This window comes from Sorex araneus, chromosome 3 (genome assembly GCF_027595985.1).
Source record: "Sorex araneus isolate mSorAra2 chromosome 3, mSorAra2.pri, whole genome shotgun sequence".
Taxonomy (NCBI): Eukaryota; Metazoa; Chordata; class Mammalia; order Eulipotyphla; family Soricidae; genus Sorex; species Sorex araneus.
This window is the reverse complement of record NC_073304.1, coordinates 959,289-976,564: the sequence shown is the minus strand read 5'-3', so window position 1 is coordinate 976,564 and position 17,276 is coordinate 959,289. Positions and strand designations below refer to the sequence as shown.

The 17,276-nt window shown below is 48.0% G+C and overlaps 1 protein-coding gene across 9 annotated transcripts in view; it reads left to right on the top strand.

The window, feature by feature from the left end:
* The first annotated feature begins 1,789 nt into the window (after positions 1–1,789).
* MARK3 (microtubule affinity regulating kinase 3) overlaps positions 1,790–17,276 on the top strand; it is a 100,852-nt gene continuing 85,365 nt past the window's right edge. For 8 of the 9 annotated variants that reach the window (XM_055130122.1, XM_055130116.1, XM_055130121.1 and 5 more), the window contains exons 1-2: positions 1,790–2,247; positions 10,730–10,921. In XM_055130122.1, coding sequence (XP_054986097.1) covers positions 2,197–2,247; positions 10,730–10,921 — 243 coding nt within the window. In that variant the 5' untranslated portion in view covers positions 1,790–2,196. Of the gene's footprint in view, positions 2,248–10,729; positions 10,922–17,276 lie in introns of those variants that run through there. The other variant, XM_055130123.1, reaches the window with a different exon arrangement.

Below are 17,276 nucleotides of genomic sequence, written 5' to 3'. Positions count from 1 at the left end.
ACAAGTTTTCATGTCTGGGTTACAATCTCACAATGATCAAACACCCATCCCTCCACCAGTGCACATTCCTCACCACCAATATCCCTGGTATACCCCCCCTTTCCCACCCTCCCCCTGCCTCCGTGGCAGACAATATTCCCCATACTCTTGCTCTACTTTTGGGCATTATAGCTTGCAACACAGACACTGAGAGGTCATCATGTTTGGTCCATTATCTACTTTCAGCAAGGATCTCCCATCCCAACTGGTTCCTCCAGCCATCTTTTTCTTTTTTTTTCTTTTTGGGTCACACCTGGCGATGCACAGGGGTCACTCCTGGCTCATGCACTCAGGAATCATCCCTGGCGTTGCTCAGGGGACCATATGGGATGCTGGGATTTGAACCCGGGTCGGCCGTGTGCAAGGCATACGCCCTCCCCGCTGTGCTATCGCTCCAGCCCCTAGCCATCATTTTCTTAGTGATCCCTTCTCTATCCCATCTGCCTTCTCCCCTCCACTCATAAAGCAGTTTTCCAGCTATGGGGCAATACCCCTGGTCCTTGTGTCTACCGTCCTTGGGTGTCAGCCTCATGTGATGTTATTCTGTACGCCACAAATGAGTGCAGCCTGAAGCAGGTTTTTTAGGGGCCACACTTCGTGTGCTCTAGCTGTGCAGGGACTTCGTAGCACTGAGGTTCAACCCTGACCTCCAATCAAAGTCAGTGCTCAGCCTCTTTTTCCTTTTTTTTTTTTTGATTTTTGGGTCACACCCCGCATTGCACAGGGGTTACTCCTGGCTCATGCACTCAGGAATTACTCCCAGCGAGTGCTCAGCCTCTTGAGAGCTCTCTTCAACCCAAGCATTGAAGCCAGGAGTTTTTGGAGGTGGGGTGTGGTTCAAATCCCAGCTGTGTGGTCACCTGTCTTGGGTGCTTTGGCCAAGTCTGTAAGCTGGTGTAACTTGGGGCCAGATGTGTCTGCCCAAGGGCTAGGGTTATCCTGAGACAACAGATATGTTCTCTCAGTGGTAGCACAGTGTGTGCACCAGTGCACCCCATCCATCGCTGGTGATGGTATGCAGGAGTGGGTAGCCCAGAGTATGGGGTGGGGTGGGGCAGACTTTCCAGTGCTCCTGCCTGGACCCTCCACTGTCCACATTGGCCCCAGAGACGTTCCAGCCCCCAGCAACTACAGGATGGGGTCTAAGCGCATGTTGTTGGGGCTTTAGGTATCGGTTCTCGGGTCCCAGCCGTGCTCCCGACCTCCTCCAAACCTACTTGGGACAGTTTAGCGGGGTCCAAGTTCCCATCCTCCCATCCCTGCAAGCTTCCTCCCGCTGGAGGCGATGGGATGGTAGGGTCACTCTGTTCGGGGGACACACCCGGCAGGACAGGCATCGAACCCAGCCTCTCGCGCGCTCAGCAGGCGCTCAGCCTGGCGCGTGCTCACTCCGTCCTGGACCCCCGGTTCTGATACAGATGCTCCGAGTGCCCGGGATACCACCTCCGCGGTGGCACACAGCAAGCGCCCAGCAGCCCCGCCAGCGCCATCTCAGCAGAGAAACGGCCTCAGGCCGCCGACCTCGGCCGTTCTCTGGACCTCTCCGCAGTGTCCGCGCGAATCGGCCTCAGTGAGCCCGCCACTGCCCACCGACTCCGCGGCCCGGGAGGCCACGGCGGGTGCCGCCCCCTGGACCCGGCCGGTGTCAAGTCGCCCCTAGCAACAGCGGCGAGGCCGGCTCCCGGGGGCTGCTCTGATTGGCCGGGAGCGGCGCTGTCGTCACGTCCGGCCCCCGCAGGCGGCGGCGGAAGTCGAGGGGCGGCCATCTTGGGTCTGTGAGGCTCGGCGGTGCCGGCCAGCGGCGGCGGGGGCGAGCGAGCCGCGGAGTGGACGAGCCGCCGGGCGCCCGCGCCGCTTCCGCAGCCCGCTCCATGGTGGGCGCGCGCAGCCCGCCGCGGCCAGTGTGCTCCCGCGCCTCGCGCTCCTCCTCCGCCGCCTCCTCAGGGGCCGCCGGCCGCGCTGCGCGGGGGCCCGGGCGTTGAGGTCCGCGGCGCGGCGGCCAGCGGGGTCGGGGCGCGCGGGGGTCGAGCATGAGCCCCGCGCCCCGCCGGGGGACGGCCCGGGCCGGGGCCGGCATCTAGACGCCGAGGGGGAGGGGAGCCGCCCAGTGCCCGCCGCCGGCTTTCGCGTGTGGGGCGCGCCGCGGAGCCAAGTAAGATGTCCACGCGGACCCCGCTGCCCACGGTGAACGAGCGGGACACCGAGAACGTGAGTGGCCGCGGGGACCCCCGGGGCCGTCGTCTCCTCCCAGCCCGGAAGTCGGTGCTGGGGCCGCCGGGGTCCGCGCGGGCCCCACCCCCGGGCCGCGCCGCCCGCCGCCGGGCTCGCCTTTGAACTTGGCCGTCCGGGGACGGGCCCGGCGGACGGGGCGGGGCCGGGGGGATGCCGGGGGGGACCCCGCGGGGCTCCCGCTTCGCCCCCCGAAGGTGCGCGGCGAGAGGCTCTCGGCCCCGCCCCGGTTTCGCTGTTTCGGGGACCGGGCCGGCCTCTCCCCCGCGTCGGCCCTGACGTGTCCGGAGACCCGACGGCCGCTCGCGCCGCGGCTTCTGAGGTCATTCCGGCCAGGGAGATGCCCCTCTCGGGAAGCCTGCCGGCCCGGCCCGGCCCGCCCGGTACCAGGATACCAGGCGGTGGCGGCTGTGCCCGGAAACGCCCGGTGGGGTGCGGGGTGCTCGCCCCCGGCCGCAGAGCACCCGGGAGACCCCTTCCCTGTGGTTCTTGCCAGTTGTGCTTGGTTTGTGGCCCCTTCTGGCCCTGCACAGCCCGGGCCCGCGCGGGGGGCCTGTGCTCTGCCTGGCCCCTGGACTGTGTCCTGGTCCTTACGGGACGGATTTGGGGGCTGGTGGTGCTGGGGGATCGAACCCAGAGCCCCGCGCGTGTGTGTCGCCTGCCACCCAGCCGTGCGCCGGGCAGAGAACCTCGCCCCGACTAGATACCCCCGTCGGGCTGCACAGGCCAGCGGGAGTGGGGTTGCTACCGTGTTTCTTGGTTTAGGGGCCACACGCGGCGGCGCTCGGGCTTGCTCCTGGCCGACCTGGGGCATGTGAGCACTGCAGGGGCCCTCCCTGCTGTCACTTGTGTCGTTGGGCCAGGGACTCAACCCTTTCCCACAAACGCAAGGCAAGGGCTTTCCTGCTTAGTTTCATCCATCCGTCCTTGGCCAAGTTGACTCTTTTTGGTAATTGCAGGCCACACCTTGCAGGGCTGAGGGGACTGAAAGGGGTACGGGGGCCCAACCCTGGCAGGCAGTGTACATGCAAGCCCTACCTGCTGCACTGGCGCTCTGGCCCTGAGCTTTTTATCACTTGGCTTTTTCACTCCAGAAGCAAAAATCTTACACTGACCTAGAGCAGAATCTCCATACTTTGTAAATAAGATGAAGCCCAAAACTGTCGTAGTAGAATTAAGATAGTAAAGGATTTACTCGAAATTGATATTTTTCTTGCTCTCTGTGGAAGTTATTGAGTTACATTGTAATCTTTTGTGTTACTAGAAATGACTACTTTTGTTATATTTTATTTTGGCAGTGATCAGGGGTTGCTCCTTGTGGTGCTGGGTAGCATGTGCTGAGGAGTGAACCTGGGACTTCCCACACGTGAAACCTGTACTCCATCCCATTGAGCTGTCTTCCCTCTCTAATGTTGGATTGTCGGAATGGGATATGCCTTTGTTTTCATGGCGTCATAGGATTTTTTTTTTTTTTGCTTTTTGGGTCACACCCAGTGATGCTCAGGGGTTACTCCTGGCTTTGCACTCAGGAATTGCTCCTGGCAGTGCTTGGGGGATCATATGGGATGCCGGGGATCGAACCTGAGTCAAGGCAAACGCCCTACCCGCTGTGCTATCGCTCCGGCCCCAGGATTTTTTTTTTTTTGTCATAGGGTATTTTTATGGACTATGTAAAATGCAATTTTTGACTTAAAGCTCATATTTGTAACACAATATTGCATTTACAATTACTTGTTTTTGGTTTTTGACCCACACCAAGGGGTGCTCAGGAGTTACTCTTGGCTCTGCACTTATGAATCACTCTTGGTGGTGCTTAGGGATGCCAGGGATCAAACTTGGGTGGTCCGCACCACAAAGTAGGTGCCCTGCCCACTTTATTATTCCAGGAAAATGTTTTTTGTTTGTTTGTTTTTGGTTTCGGGACCACTTCCAGTCCTCAGGATTTCTTTGTTTTTTTTTTTTAAGAATGATTTCTAGTGTGCTCTGGGGACCATTAAATGGGTATACTATCCTGATAGATGAGTGTGTTTTTTTTCCTAATATATTTTTCCCCCCTTTTTGTGTCATACCCGGCAATGCTCAGGGCTGACTCCTGGCTCTGTACTCAGGAATCACTCCTGGCAGTGCTCGGGGAACCATATGGAATGCTGGGAATCGAACCTGGGTCAGCCGCATGCAAGGCAACAGCCCTACCCGCTGTGCTATTGCTCCAGCCCTCCTAATAGATGTTTTTATCTATCTATTTATTTATTTATTTATTTATTTTTTCTTTTTGGGTCACACCCGGCGATGCACAGGGGTTACTCCTGGCTCTGTGCTCAGGAATTACTCCTGACAGTGCTCAGGGGACCATATGGGATGCTGGGAATTGAACCCGGGTCGCCCTACCCGCTGTGCTATTGCTTCAGCCCCTAATAGATGTTTTAAAATCAACAGAAAGTTATTTTGTTCTTGGTGCCATATCTGGTCATGCTTAGGGAACCTTGCAGTGCTGGGAACTGAACTCAGTCCTGCATGCAAAGCATGTACTCAGCTCATTGAGTTATCTCACTGATTCCTTATCTATTTAAAATTTAAACCTGAAGGATAAAACAAATCTCTTTTCTGGGAATCTCCCAGTTCTAGCAAATATCTTAGTGAGGAACTTAAAGAATGTGCTTGGAGGAGGTATGAAAGTAGTTATAAGGGGATTGTGGTGATCACCTGTCTATGCAAAGTGGTTGGAAGGGCAGTAGTTGACTCTTGAAGAAAAGGACTTTTTGGGGGATATTATTCTAATTTTTCTCCAGTCATGATGTTGAACATTTTAGGCACCTGAACTGCTTAGCCCTGGTTAGCTTAATCTAATTTTAGGTGATTAGATAGCATTGTTTCTATGAGTTAAATGAGATTTTGGTGTTCAAAGTTGAAGTTTGAGTGAAGCCAGAAGTTTATTGTTTGTATTGTTTATAGTTGGGCAGGTGATTTTGAGTTTGGGTTTTAAATATTGTGGGTTTTGGGTGGAGATGGCTCAAAAGAATGAAATGCAAACTTTCCATGGAGAGCCCTGGGGTTGATCCCTGCACCTTACGGTTCCCTGTCAGCATTACTTGGAGCAACCCTGAGGCGTTTTTTTCCTTTTCTTTTCCCTTCCCGTCTCCCCTGAAGCATGGTATTTTAGGTAGTCCTGAGTCCCACCATCAGGTGTGATCCCCTCGAAATATTGTGGGGTTTGATTATGGACATTTTTGTTTTGTTTTGATTCAGGACCATGTTTAGTGGTGTTTAGGGCTACACCCAACTTGGTGCTTGGGAGACCATGTGGTGCCGGGGATTGAACCCATGTTCCCTTGAGCGAGCATGCTCTCCAGTCCTTTGCGCCTCTTCACTGGCCTCTGATGATGGGCATTAAATCCTCTTTTTTTAGGCTATACCTGGCTGTGCTCAGGGCTTACTCTTGGTTCTGTGATGAGGGATCACTCCTGATGGACTCAGGGGACTATATGGGGTGACAGATTGAACCTGTCAGCTTCACGCATGGCAAGCACACTTGTACTCACACTTGTGCTCAAGGGTGGTTCTTGTCGGGAGTCCATGGTTTTCCAGGGTTCACACCTCAGCTTACTGCATGCAAACCATTTGCTAGCCTGTTGAGCTATCTTTTTATCCCCATTATCATATTCTTTATGGCTTCATTGACTGTAATCCATTCTAGAATGAGAATCCTGGAGAGGATTAGACCTGGAATCAGTTCTTAACCCAGCCTTTTGCATTTAGATTTAAAACAGCTTTCTCTGTCCAAAGGATAGCTTAAACTGGGGCAAGCACATTTTGTTGTTGAAGGCCTTTGAGGTGTTTTTGATGGCAATTTTTCACATACTATCTACCTTTTTGCTTATCAGTTTTTCCTTGCTTAGCCTTTGCCTGTTCTAGGCCTGTCTTGGTATTGCCATAGGCAGTATTATCTTTACTGTCGGATGGCTGAAGGAGTTTGTTTTCTTAAAATAAGATTGTCATCTAGATGATAAAGATGTTCAATGATAAAGAACCTTTCCACACTATGGTAATGTGTTCCTACTTCCTTTTTCTGTCCCTGTTTTTTTTTTTTTGAGGGGAGGGTATGGGTATGGGGGAGGCCTCTAAGCAGTGCTTAATGGTGCCCAGGAGCTACTAGAGATATTAGGGCCAGATGGCTCAGTGCTAGATCCCTGGGATACAATGCTGTTTGGACTCTGTGATACCAGGAACCACCATGGCCACCTTGGTGATGCTTGGCACCCACTAGGGCCATTCCTGAGTGCTCTTGATCTTCAAGAGCTGTGCGCTAGAGCTGGCAGTACTGGGGCAGGGGAAGGCATCCTCTGCTGGGGGTTATTTGGGAGGGCATACCAGTAGTGTTAAGGGGTTGTACCTGGGGGTACTCATGGGGGTTCTTCTGCGGGTGCTTATATGACCAAATGGTGCTGGGGGTCAAATCCTGGCTTCCTACATGCAAAGCACAGTCACTAGCCTTCTGAGCTCTTTCCATAAGTTATTTTCTCTTTTTTGCAGTTACCAGCAATTGTATGCAGGGCCTCACATGCAAAGCAGTGCTGAGCTACATCCCTCCCTCGCTCACCACTGGACTCATGATCAGTGGCTACACTGACACCTCTGGCATGGAGGCCTCAGTGCGATAGTACTTTTATGAGGTGGTTTGGTGTTTCATCAAACAAGACAGAGTTCTGCCTGCCTTTAGTAGCCACAGAAGTCAAGTAGTAGGAGCTTGAGCGATAATTCAGTGCGTAGGGCATTTGCCTTGCACTTGGCCAGCCTGCATTCGTTCCCTGGCATCTCATCTGGTTCCCTGAGCACCACAAGGAGTAATTCCTGAATTCAGAGCCAGGAGTAATCCCTGAGCATCTCTGGGTGTGTTCCAATAACTAAACCCAAAACAAAACCAAAAAACTCTTAAAAACCAACCACCAAAATAACTATAAACAAAGAACAGAAGTCACATAGTAGTAGCACTTCTTTTTTCTCTAAGCTATCATTCATGTGCACTCATTTGAGTGGAAGAGACATGAACCGTAACTTGTGATAGGTGGTGTAGTGAAGACTTGGTCATGTTTTCAAGCCACTGTGATAGTGACTATTGGAGTTTATAATCTGACCCAGCACTTGGTTGTGTGACCTTGGGCAAGTTATTAAGTTCTTTGTACCCCAGGTATCTCATCTTTTAGATTGGGTTGGTGTCTAGGGGTAAGGTAGAGTTGTCTCTGAGAAGGGCTAAGCCTCCATGTATTGCTCTCCTTTACCTCTTTGTTATGATCCTTAGCCTCTTGTCATTCTTCCTCATTTTTATGCTCTTATGTAGTGGATCTCCAGATGTTGTCTTGCCTAATTTTTCTACCCTCCCCCATCTTGTTTTTGTTTTTGGGCCACTCTAGGATATGTTCAGGGTTTTTCCTGGCTATGTGCTCAGGGATCGCTCCTGGTAGCTACTTGGGGAACATATGGGATGCTGGGCGTGAACCCAGGTTAACCACAGGCAAGGCAAGCACCTTACTTGCTACACTATCTCTCTGGCCCCAGGACTCCTAATGTTTATTTTTGGAGGCATGAAAGGGGCTTTCTAAGCAGTGCTCAGGGAGTCTGGGGCTACTCTGGGTAATTGCCCAACTGAGATGATTCAGGTCCAACAAGGAACTGAAGATATCATGCTGGGGACCACTAGTGCTTAACTTCAGTGGTACTTGGGGCTCACCACATTACACTCTGCGACAAGGACCATATAGTACTAGAGGTTGAACTGGGGTCCTGATCATGTAAAGCATGTAAACTGACCACTGTGTGATCTCCCCAACTCCAAGACCTTAGTTATTTTGGGGGCCCACATTTGGCAATACTCAGGGTTTATTCCTTGCTCTTGCTCAGGGGACCATACATGGTGCTGGGGATTCGAATTTGAATCTGCTGCAAGTGTCTTACCTCCTGTGCTCTCTCTTTGGCTCTAAGACTTTTTTTTTTTAATATTTGGTTAAAAAAATTATTATTATTTTTTTGACACCCAGTGGTGCTCAGGTGTTACTCCTGACTTCATTCTTAGGAATCCCACCTTGTCAGGATCAAAGGATCAAATGGTGTGCTCGAAAGTGAACCTGGGTGGGGGCTGGAGTGATAGCACAGTGGGTAGGGTGTTTGCCTTGCACGCAGCTGAGCCGGGTTCGATTCCCAGCATCCCATATGGTCCCCCAAGCACTGCCAGGAGTGATTTCTGAGTGCAAAGCCAGGAGTAATCTCTGACCCAAAAAGCAAAATAAATAAATAAAAAAAAAGAAAGTGAACCTGGGTCAACTCTGTGCAAGGCAAGAAGGTTTTACTTTTTTGGTCATTTTTTGGTGGTTGTTTTTGGGTCACTCTTGGCAGTGCTCAGGGCTTACTCTTGGTTCTTTATTCAATGATGACTCCTGGGTGGCTCAGGAGACTATACAGCATGCCTGGATTGGAGTCTGCCATGTGCAAGGCAAAATGTCCTTACCCACTGTACTACCATTCGGCTCCCAGATTTATTTTGTGTTTGTTTTTAGGTGATACCTGGTGGTGCTTAGGGCCTATTCCTGACGCTGTGCTGAGAAATCACTCCTGGCGGGGCTTGGACCATATAGGATGCTAGGGATCAAACCCCATTGGCTACGTGCAAGGCAAACACCCTACCTGCTGAATTATTGCTCTGACTCCTGACTTTAAATACAAGATGCTTTAAAAAATTTTGAACCATCTTGTATTTAAAGTCAGGACTTTAAATACAAGATGCTTTAAAAAATTTTGAACCGGGGCTGGAGCAATAGCACAGCGGGTAGGGCGTTTGCCTTGCACGCGGCCGACCCGGGTTCAATTCCCAGCATCCCATATGGTCCCCTGAGCACCGCCAGGAGTAATTCCTGAGTGCAGAGCCAGGAGTAACCCCTGTGCATCGCCAGGTGTGACCCAAAAAGAAAAAAAAAAATTTTTGAACCACACCCAGTGGTGCTTTAGGGACTATGTGGTACCGGATATTGAACTGAGGCTTTTTGCATGCAAAGCAGGCTCCCCAGCTCCTTGATTCATCTTAGCCAGTGGTGGCACAGATTCTTTTACTTTAGAATATGTGTTTGTTTCCTCATACTAATGTATGACAAAGTAGTTTTTTTTATAGTCTTAGCTATAATCAGGATTTTTAAAAAAGGCCATATATGGAAAGAGAAAGCAAGAGAAAGGAGGTCACTTTTTCCAAGATTGAAAAAAATAAGTGGATAAAGAGGCTAAAAGTGGAGGGCTGTGAGTGTGAAACTTTCCTGGAGTAGAATTGGCAGTCCTCATAGGGGTAAACAGTAGGTGTGGCATCCTGAGCAAATGTGGGGAAGGAGGAAGCACCAGTTAGCTGGATGGTTGTTCATAGAGAATTGTACACATCTTGGGGATGAGTGTAGAGCCAGGAATAATCCTGAGCATTGGGTGTGGCCCACAAACAAAAAAAAAATTGTACACATCTGCTGTAACTCTGCTACCTATATACTTATTATTTAAGGCCTATGTGATTTGTTTTACCTTTATATGAGTATATTGAGTACCTTATCCACTTAGTCAAGCTACAGATTACTCTTTGTTTTCTCATGTTATTTTGAATTATTGTTAACTGCATGTGTAGAAAGAAATCAGGAATTCAAATTCTCTTTGGATTTCTAACTAGTGATGTCTCCACAGATCCATTATACGTGGTATTTTTCTTTTTAGTATTCTTATTTTCTTCATGATTTTTCCCCATATAGGCAAATTCCTTTATTTTATTTTTTGGCTTTTTGGGTCTTACCTGGCAGTGCTTAGGGGTTACTCCTGACTTTGCACTCAGGAATTACTTCTGGCAGTGCTGGGGGGCGGGGAGGAACCATATGGGATTCTAGGGATTGAACCTGGTTGGCAGAGTGCAAGGCAAATGCCCTGCCCGCTGTACTATGGCTCTGGCCCCAGCAAATTTCTTTAAAGTGCTAGAATGTTGGGCCAGAGTGATAGTATAGTGGGCATGGTGTTTGCTTTGCATGCAGCCAACCTGGGTTCAATCTCCATCACTGCTTTTGGTCCCCCAGTGCTGCCCCTGAGAAATTCCTGAGCATCACTAAGTCTGGGCCAAACTCTAAATAAGTAAATAAACTGCTAGGATGTGTTTCGACTAAAATTTAAGCAGTAGTGGCTTTTTTTTTTTTTTGGCTTTTTTTTTGGTCACACCCAGCGATGCACAGGGATTACTCCTGGCTCTTCACTCAGGAATTACTACTGGCAGTGTTCAGGGGACCATGTGGGATGCTGGGATTCGAACCCGGGTCGGCCGCGTGCAAGGCAAACGCTCTACCCTCTGTGCTATCGCTCCAGCCCCAGCAGTAGTTTTTATGTCTGCAAGAAAACAGCTCTTAAAACTTGGCAAGTACTATGTGTTCTCTGATTTCTTTGTCTCTGTATGTTATAGCACACATCACATGGAGATGGGCGGCAAGAAGTTACCTCTCGAACTGGGCGCTCTGGGGCTCGATGTAGAAACTCTATAGCTTCCTGTGCAGATGAACAGCCCCACATCGGAAACTACAGACTGTTGAAAACAATCGGCAAGGGGAATTTTGCAAAAGTGAAATTGGCACGACACATTCTTACAGGCAGAGAGGTAAATACAAATTATATTTAATTTCTCCTAAATGTTCTTTTTAATGTAGCTCAGTGGTAGAGTGCATTTTTCTTTTGTAAGAAACCTTGTCTGTTTTTTGGTTTGTTTGTTTTTGTTTTGGGGCCACACCCTGTAGTGCTCAGGGCCTACTCCTGGCTCTCCATTCAAGGATCATTTCTAGTGGATTTGGAACCATATGGGGTGCTGGGGATTGAATCCAGGTTGGTCATGTGTAAGGCAAGCACCCTACTTGCTGTACTATCTCTCGTCTCTGGATTTTAAAAATAAATACGTGTATATGTGTGTGTATTTATATATTTATATTTTACCAAAGCACCACAATTTACAAAGTTGCTCATTTGATTTTTTTTATACATTTTATGTTCCAGCACAGTCCCACTCCCAGAATCTTCTTCCCTCTATGATAGTTCCCAGGTTCCATTCTACCGTACCCCCACCCTGAACTCTCTCAATCCCCAGCCTCCCAGTTTTGTTCTATTTTTAATTTATTTATCTTGGCTTTTTTGGTCACACCCAGTGATGCTCAGGAGTTACTTCTGATTCTGCACTCGGAATTGCTCTTGGCAGTGCTCAGGGGACTATGTGGGATGCTGGGGATTGAACCTGGGTCAGCCATGTGCAAGGCAAAAGTTCCACCTGCTGTACTTTTGCTCTGGCCCCCTTGATAGGCAGTTTTAATTTTGATTGTTGGTGTTTGGATCTCTCTCTCTTTTTTTTTCTTTTTGGGTCACACCCGGCGATAAACAGGGGTTACTCCTGGCTCTGCACTCAGGAATTACCCCTGGCGGTGCTCAGGGGACTATATGGGATGCTGGGAATCCAACCAGGGTTGGCCGCGTGCAAGGCAAACACCCTCCCGCTGTGCTATCACTCCAGCCCCGTGTTTGGATCTCTTGTTTTCATTGTTGTTGACTGTTTGGTTTGGATGTTTAGCTATACCATTCTTTTATACCACTGATGTACTTGTATTCCCCCTTGACCGCTGACCCTCGGTATTTCATGTCTATCCCTTCTTCCCCTCTTAGTTTCTTTCCTTATCCGCTCTTCTCCTTATACTCTGGGCCAAAAATGATCTAGGCATCTCCCTTTTATAAACATAGTATCTATAAACATATAGATCTGTATATTTTTTACTAAATCACTGTGAGATAAAGTTACAAAGTTGTCCATGATTGGGTTTCAGCCCTACATTGTTCCAGCACCTGTACATTTCCCACCACCAATGTCCCCAGTCTCTCTCCTTCCAATACCCCACACCCATACAGGCCGGCTGGCTGGTCTCTCTGTCTCTGTCTCTCTCCCCCCCCAACTTCCCTCCCACCCCCTCTGTCAATCTCTCTCCCCCTGCTTCTCCCTCTCTCTTCCTCTCTTCTCTCCTCTCCCCTCTTCTCTCCCCCCTCTTTTCCCTTCTCTTCCCCACTCACACTCACCCCCATCTTCCCCCCCTCCCCGTTTCTGCCCCCTTTCTCTTTTCTCCTCACTCTCCCCCCTCTCCCTATTTTTCCCCCCTTCTCTCCTCCTCTCTTCCTCTTCCTCTCTCTTCCCCCTCCCCCACACCCCTCCCCCCCTCCTTTTTTTTTTTGGGTCACACCCAGCGATGCACAGGGGTTACTCCTGGCTCTACACTCTGGCGGTGCTCAGGGGACCATGTGGGATACTATGAGTTGATCTTGGGTCGGCCACGTGCAAGGCAAACACCCTACTCACTATGCTATCGCTCTAGCCCCCCCTTCTCTCCTTTTGGCATTATGGTTTGTGATACAAGTAGTTTAAGGTTATCGTATATATCCCCTTACCTATTTCTAGAACTTAATTCTTGTCCAGATTGATCATTTCTAGCTGCCATTGTCATAGTGGTCCCTTCTCTATCCAAATTGCCCCCTCCTCCTCCCTCCTCCTTGTAATAAGCTTCCAGCCATGGGCCACTCCTTTTGACCCTCATTTTTATTATTTTTGGGTGTTAGTCTCATATCGTGGTTTTTTTCTATCCCAGAAATGAGTGTGATCATTCTGTGTCCCTCTCCTAACTCATTTCACTCAGCGTGATACTCTTCATGTCCATCTGTTTATAAGCAGAATTCATGATTTCATTCTTCTTGGTATTTGAACATAAATTTTAGTTTCTGGATGGGTAGACCAAGAGTAGATTATATCTCGGGGGCTGGAGCGATAGCACAGCGGGTAGGGCGTTTGCCTTGCACTCGGCCGACCCAGGTTCTAATCCCAGCATCCCATATGGTCCCCTGAGCACCGCCAGGGGTAATTCCTGAGTGAAAGAGCCAGGAGTAACCCCTGTGCATCGCCGGGTGTGACCCAAAAAAAACAAAAAAAAAAAAAAAAAAGAGTAGATTATATCTTAGTGACAAAGCATATGGCCTTATGTGTAAGCCTGGCACGCCACTCCTGCCCCCCTGCCAAAAAAATAAACCCAAAAACTATAAAGTGTGAAGTTTTACTTGAAAGTTTTATTGTTGGTTTATTGTAGTATCATTTCTAACAGATGGAAACTTAAAACCTCTAGTTATTATAGTATCATTTCTAACAGTAGAAACTTAAAACGTCTAGTTTGTTTATTACTTTTGTATTTTTATCCCTTTGAATTTAGCCCACCAGAAGCTAAAATCTTTATTTCTTTTTCTTTTGTTTTTGGACCCCACCCTGAGCATTGTTTTTAGACGATGCTCAGGGATTATTTCTGGCTCTGCACTCAGAAATTAATCCTAGTGGTGCTTGGGGGACCATATGAGATGCCAGGGATTGAACTCTCGTCCACTGTGTGCAAGGCAAGCACCCCACCCACTGTGTTATATCTCTCCGGCCCCTAATCTTCAGCATTCTCTTGCCCTTTCTTGGGAATGTGATGTACTTTGTCTAGTTAAATAATTTAGGACCTTTGGAAAAAAAAAAAAAAAGAGGGGTTGGAGCGATAGCACAACAGGTAGGGTGTTTGCCTTGCACGCGGCCAACCCAGGTTCAAGTCCCAACATTCCAGATGGTCCCCTGAGCACCGTCAGGGGTAATTCCTGAGTGCAGAGCCGGGGGTGACCCCTGTGCCTCGCCAGGTATAACCCACAAAGCAAAAAAAAAGAAAAGTTAAAAAAAAATGGGGAGTTCAGAAACATTTCCTGAGTCAGTATAAAATACTCATTGTATATTAAGATGCTTTATTACTGTTAGTAAAGCTTCCATTTCATGGAACTAGACATAGTATTATATTGTAGAAAAATTTTTTTGACAGGAGGGAATAATCTTTGTCATAAATTAAGGATGTGGTGAACATATAGATATTTAAATTTTATCTCTTAACTGTAAGAACATTTTATTTTACTGATAGATTTGATGGATAAATTATAACTACAGCATGTATACTATATACCTTTGTAGGTTTCTACTCAAGCCATTAAGTAGAATGATAAAATAATTTTCAGCCTAGTGTTGATGAGACCTCCCTTTCTCTAAGTTGATTCTTAAGTTTTAGGTCCTTAAGATTCACAGTCAGATCTAGATGCAATAGTGTCTTTACTGGGGCTGGAGTGATAGCACAGCGGGTAGGGCGTTTGCCTTGCACTCGACTGACCCAGGTTTGATTCCCATCATCCCATATGGTCCCCCGTGCACGGCCAGGGGTAATTCCTGAGTGCAGAGCCAGGAGTGACCCCTGAGCATCGCTGGGTGTGACCCAAAAAGAAAAAAAAAAAGGGTCTTTACTATGTATGTTTCATGTGTGTGTGTATATATATATATGTATATGTATAAGTACAAATTCACAGAATTCATCTCTTTAATGTTAGTGCTACCTATTTCTCTAATTGTTATGAATCATCTAGCTCATATTTTCTTTGGACTTGGGGGTGTTAGTTCCATCTGCTTTTTGAAAAAAAATTTTTTTTCTATTGAATCACTGTGAGATACATAGTTACAAAGTTGTTCACATTTCAGTCATATAATGTTACAATATCAGTCCTCCACCCGGCACCAGTGTATATTTCCCACCACCAGTGTCCCCAGGTTTCCTCCTGCCACCCCTCCAGCCTGCCCATCTGCTTGCTGTCTTCTTTTTGGTCAGTTTTTTTCAGTGTGCTTGTTTTTGTTTTGGGTCTACACTTGCGGTGCTCAGGGCTTATTCCTGGCTTTGCTCTCAGCTTGTAGTCCCTGTGGAAGGCCCCTAGGTCGGTGCTAGTAGGACAGGCGACCTGTCTATTGATCTGTACAGTTGAAGGTTTTAGCTTCTGAAATAGTCTGTTGTTTTGTGCCCTACCTGCTTGTGCCTTAGGGCTATGCTGGAGATGGGAGAACCCCGGTAGGCCTGGTACAGGTCTAATGCCTTATCTGCCATACTGTTGTCTGCTTATCTGCTTTAGTTCAATGAAATAGTCTGCTGCTTTGCTACAGGTTTTTTCCAGGTTTTGTTTTTTTCTCCTTTATTTTCATAACCTCACAGGTATCTCATACCTTATGAACTATAGAACTTGGATCTGTCACTTTGTATTTAGGTGAGGCTATTGTTTTTTTTTTTGTTGGGGTTATTTATGAGTTTTTGATCCATCCACTGGTGCTTAGGGCATTCTCCTGGTTCTGTAGTCAGGAATGACTCCTGGTGGTGCTCAGGGTAGCATTTGGGGTCTAGGAATTAAGTTGGGATCAGTTGTGTACAGGGCAAGTCTGACCGCAGAGGGTATTCTTGATGATCTTATTTTCTAAAGTAATATATGCAGATATGCAGAGGGGTTCGGGTATATGTTCAGTAGTAATTTCACCCCCAGCATATAATAAAATAAAAAATAACATACATGTAGCTTTTTCTTATTATTTTGGGGGCCTTTTAGATGGTGCTCAGAGGGCTTGGGGGCCACTTCCTGCTATCCTTAACTTGTTCTTTACTTTGTTCTATTCAGTTATTGACATGCAGGCATGACATTTGCAGTGGATTAATAAATATGTCTGACACACTAGTGAAATGAGAATGAAAGAAGAGCATTGATTTAGAATACTAGGGTAGCAGTTCTGATTTTTTGTTTTATATTGGGTTTAACCCTAGCCTTTTGCTTGCAAAGCATGCTGAGGTTATTTATTGGTCACCCTTTGAATGACTGTATTGAAGGACTGCAGATTAAAGTAGGACAAACTGAGGTAACTTGGAATTCTAGACTAAGGATGAGTGAGAAAGGTAGGAGAAAGATACATATTTGGTTATTCAGATGATCAGAATTTCTCATCAGTCTCTAATCTGCAGTTTGCAGTTCTTCACTGATCCTAAAGGCTCTGGAAGGACTGGGGCTGTAGAACCTTAGTAGAACACTTGCTTTGATTGTGTGAGGTCTTGGGTTCAATCCCTGGCATTGCGAAGCAGAACCAGAATCCTTGGAAAAGTGTTGAGTAATAAAGGTGTCTTATATTAATGAGATGACTTAGGGAAACACTTAGGGATGCAGTAGGCTGGTTGCCATGGAATACATGATTAAGAGGGTTAAATCCTGTTCCCTGAACTTTGGCGAGAGGAGAGTTGAATGATGATTTCATTGTAACGAACTGTTAAATTTTTTTTGATTTTGTTTCAGTTTTGGGCTACACTGGTACTGCTCAGGGCTTGCACTTGGCTATATGTTCAGGCAGGTGTCACTCACGATGGGGCTATTTTTGTTTTGTGGGCCATATGGGGTACCAGGGATCGAACCTGGGTTAACTGCTTTCAAGGCAAGCAGGTGCCTTATTTGCTGTATAATTGCTCTGGCCACTGAATCTGTTTTTGATAGAAATGTGTGTTATGCCTTATTGAAAAATCCAAAGGAGGGGCTAGAGTGATAGTACAGCGGGTAGGGCATTTGCCTTGCATGTGACCAACCCAGGTTCAATTCCCAGCATCCCATATGGTCCCCTGAGCACAGCCAGGAGTTAATTCCTGAGTGCATGAGCCAGGAGTAACCCCAGTGCATCACTGGGTATGACCCAGAAAGCCAAAAAAAAAAAAAATCCAAAGGAGGGGCTTTGCAGAGCTCTTGGGTTAGTGAACATGAAGATTTGGGGGAATGTTGGGAGAACTTGGAAGCTCTGTGCCTCCCCCACCAACCTGCCCTGTACATCTCCCAATCTGGCTGTTTCTGAGTTTCTTTCTCCTTTCAAATAAGTGAGGATGTTATCTTGTTTACAGACTTGCTGAGTTCTTTGGTCCCCTAGCAGATTCCTGGAACTATGGGGAGTCTGTCTTGAGGCCCTTTGATATAAATTAAGTTGCAGCAGAGTTAGTATTGGGGGCTGAGGGCTGGCCCCTGATGTTGGGGAGTCCTGGGACCCTTCCATTTGTGGTCAGTTGGTAAGGAGCCCAGGTACTCAGTGG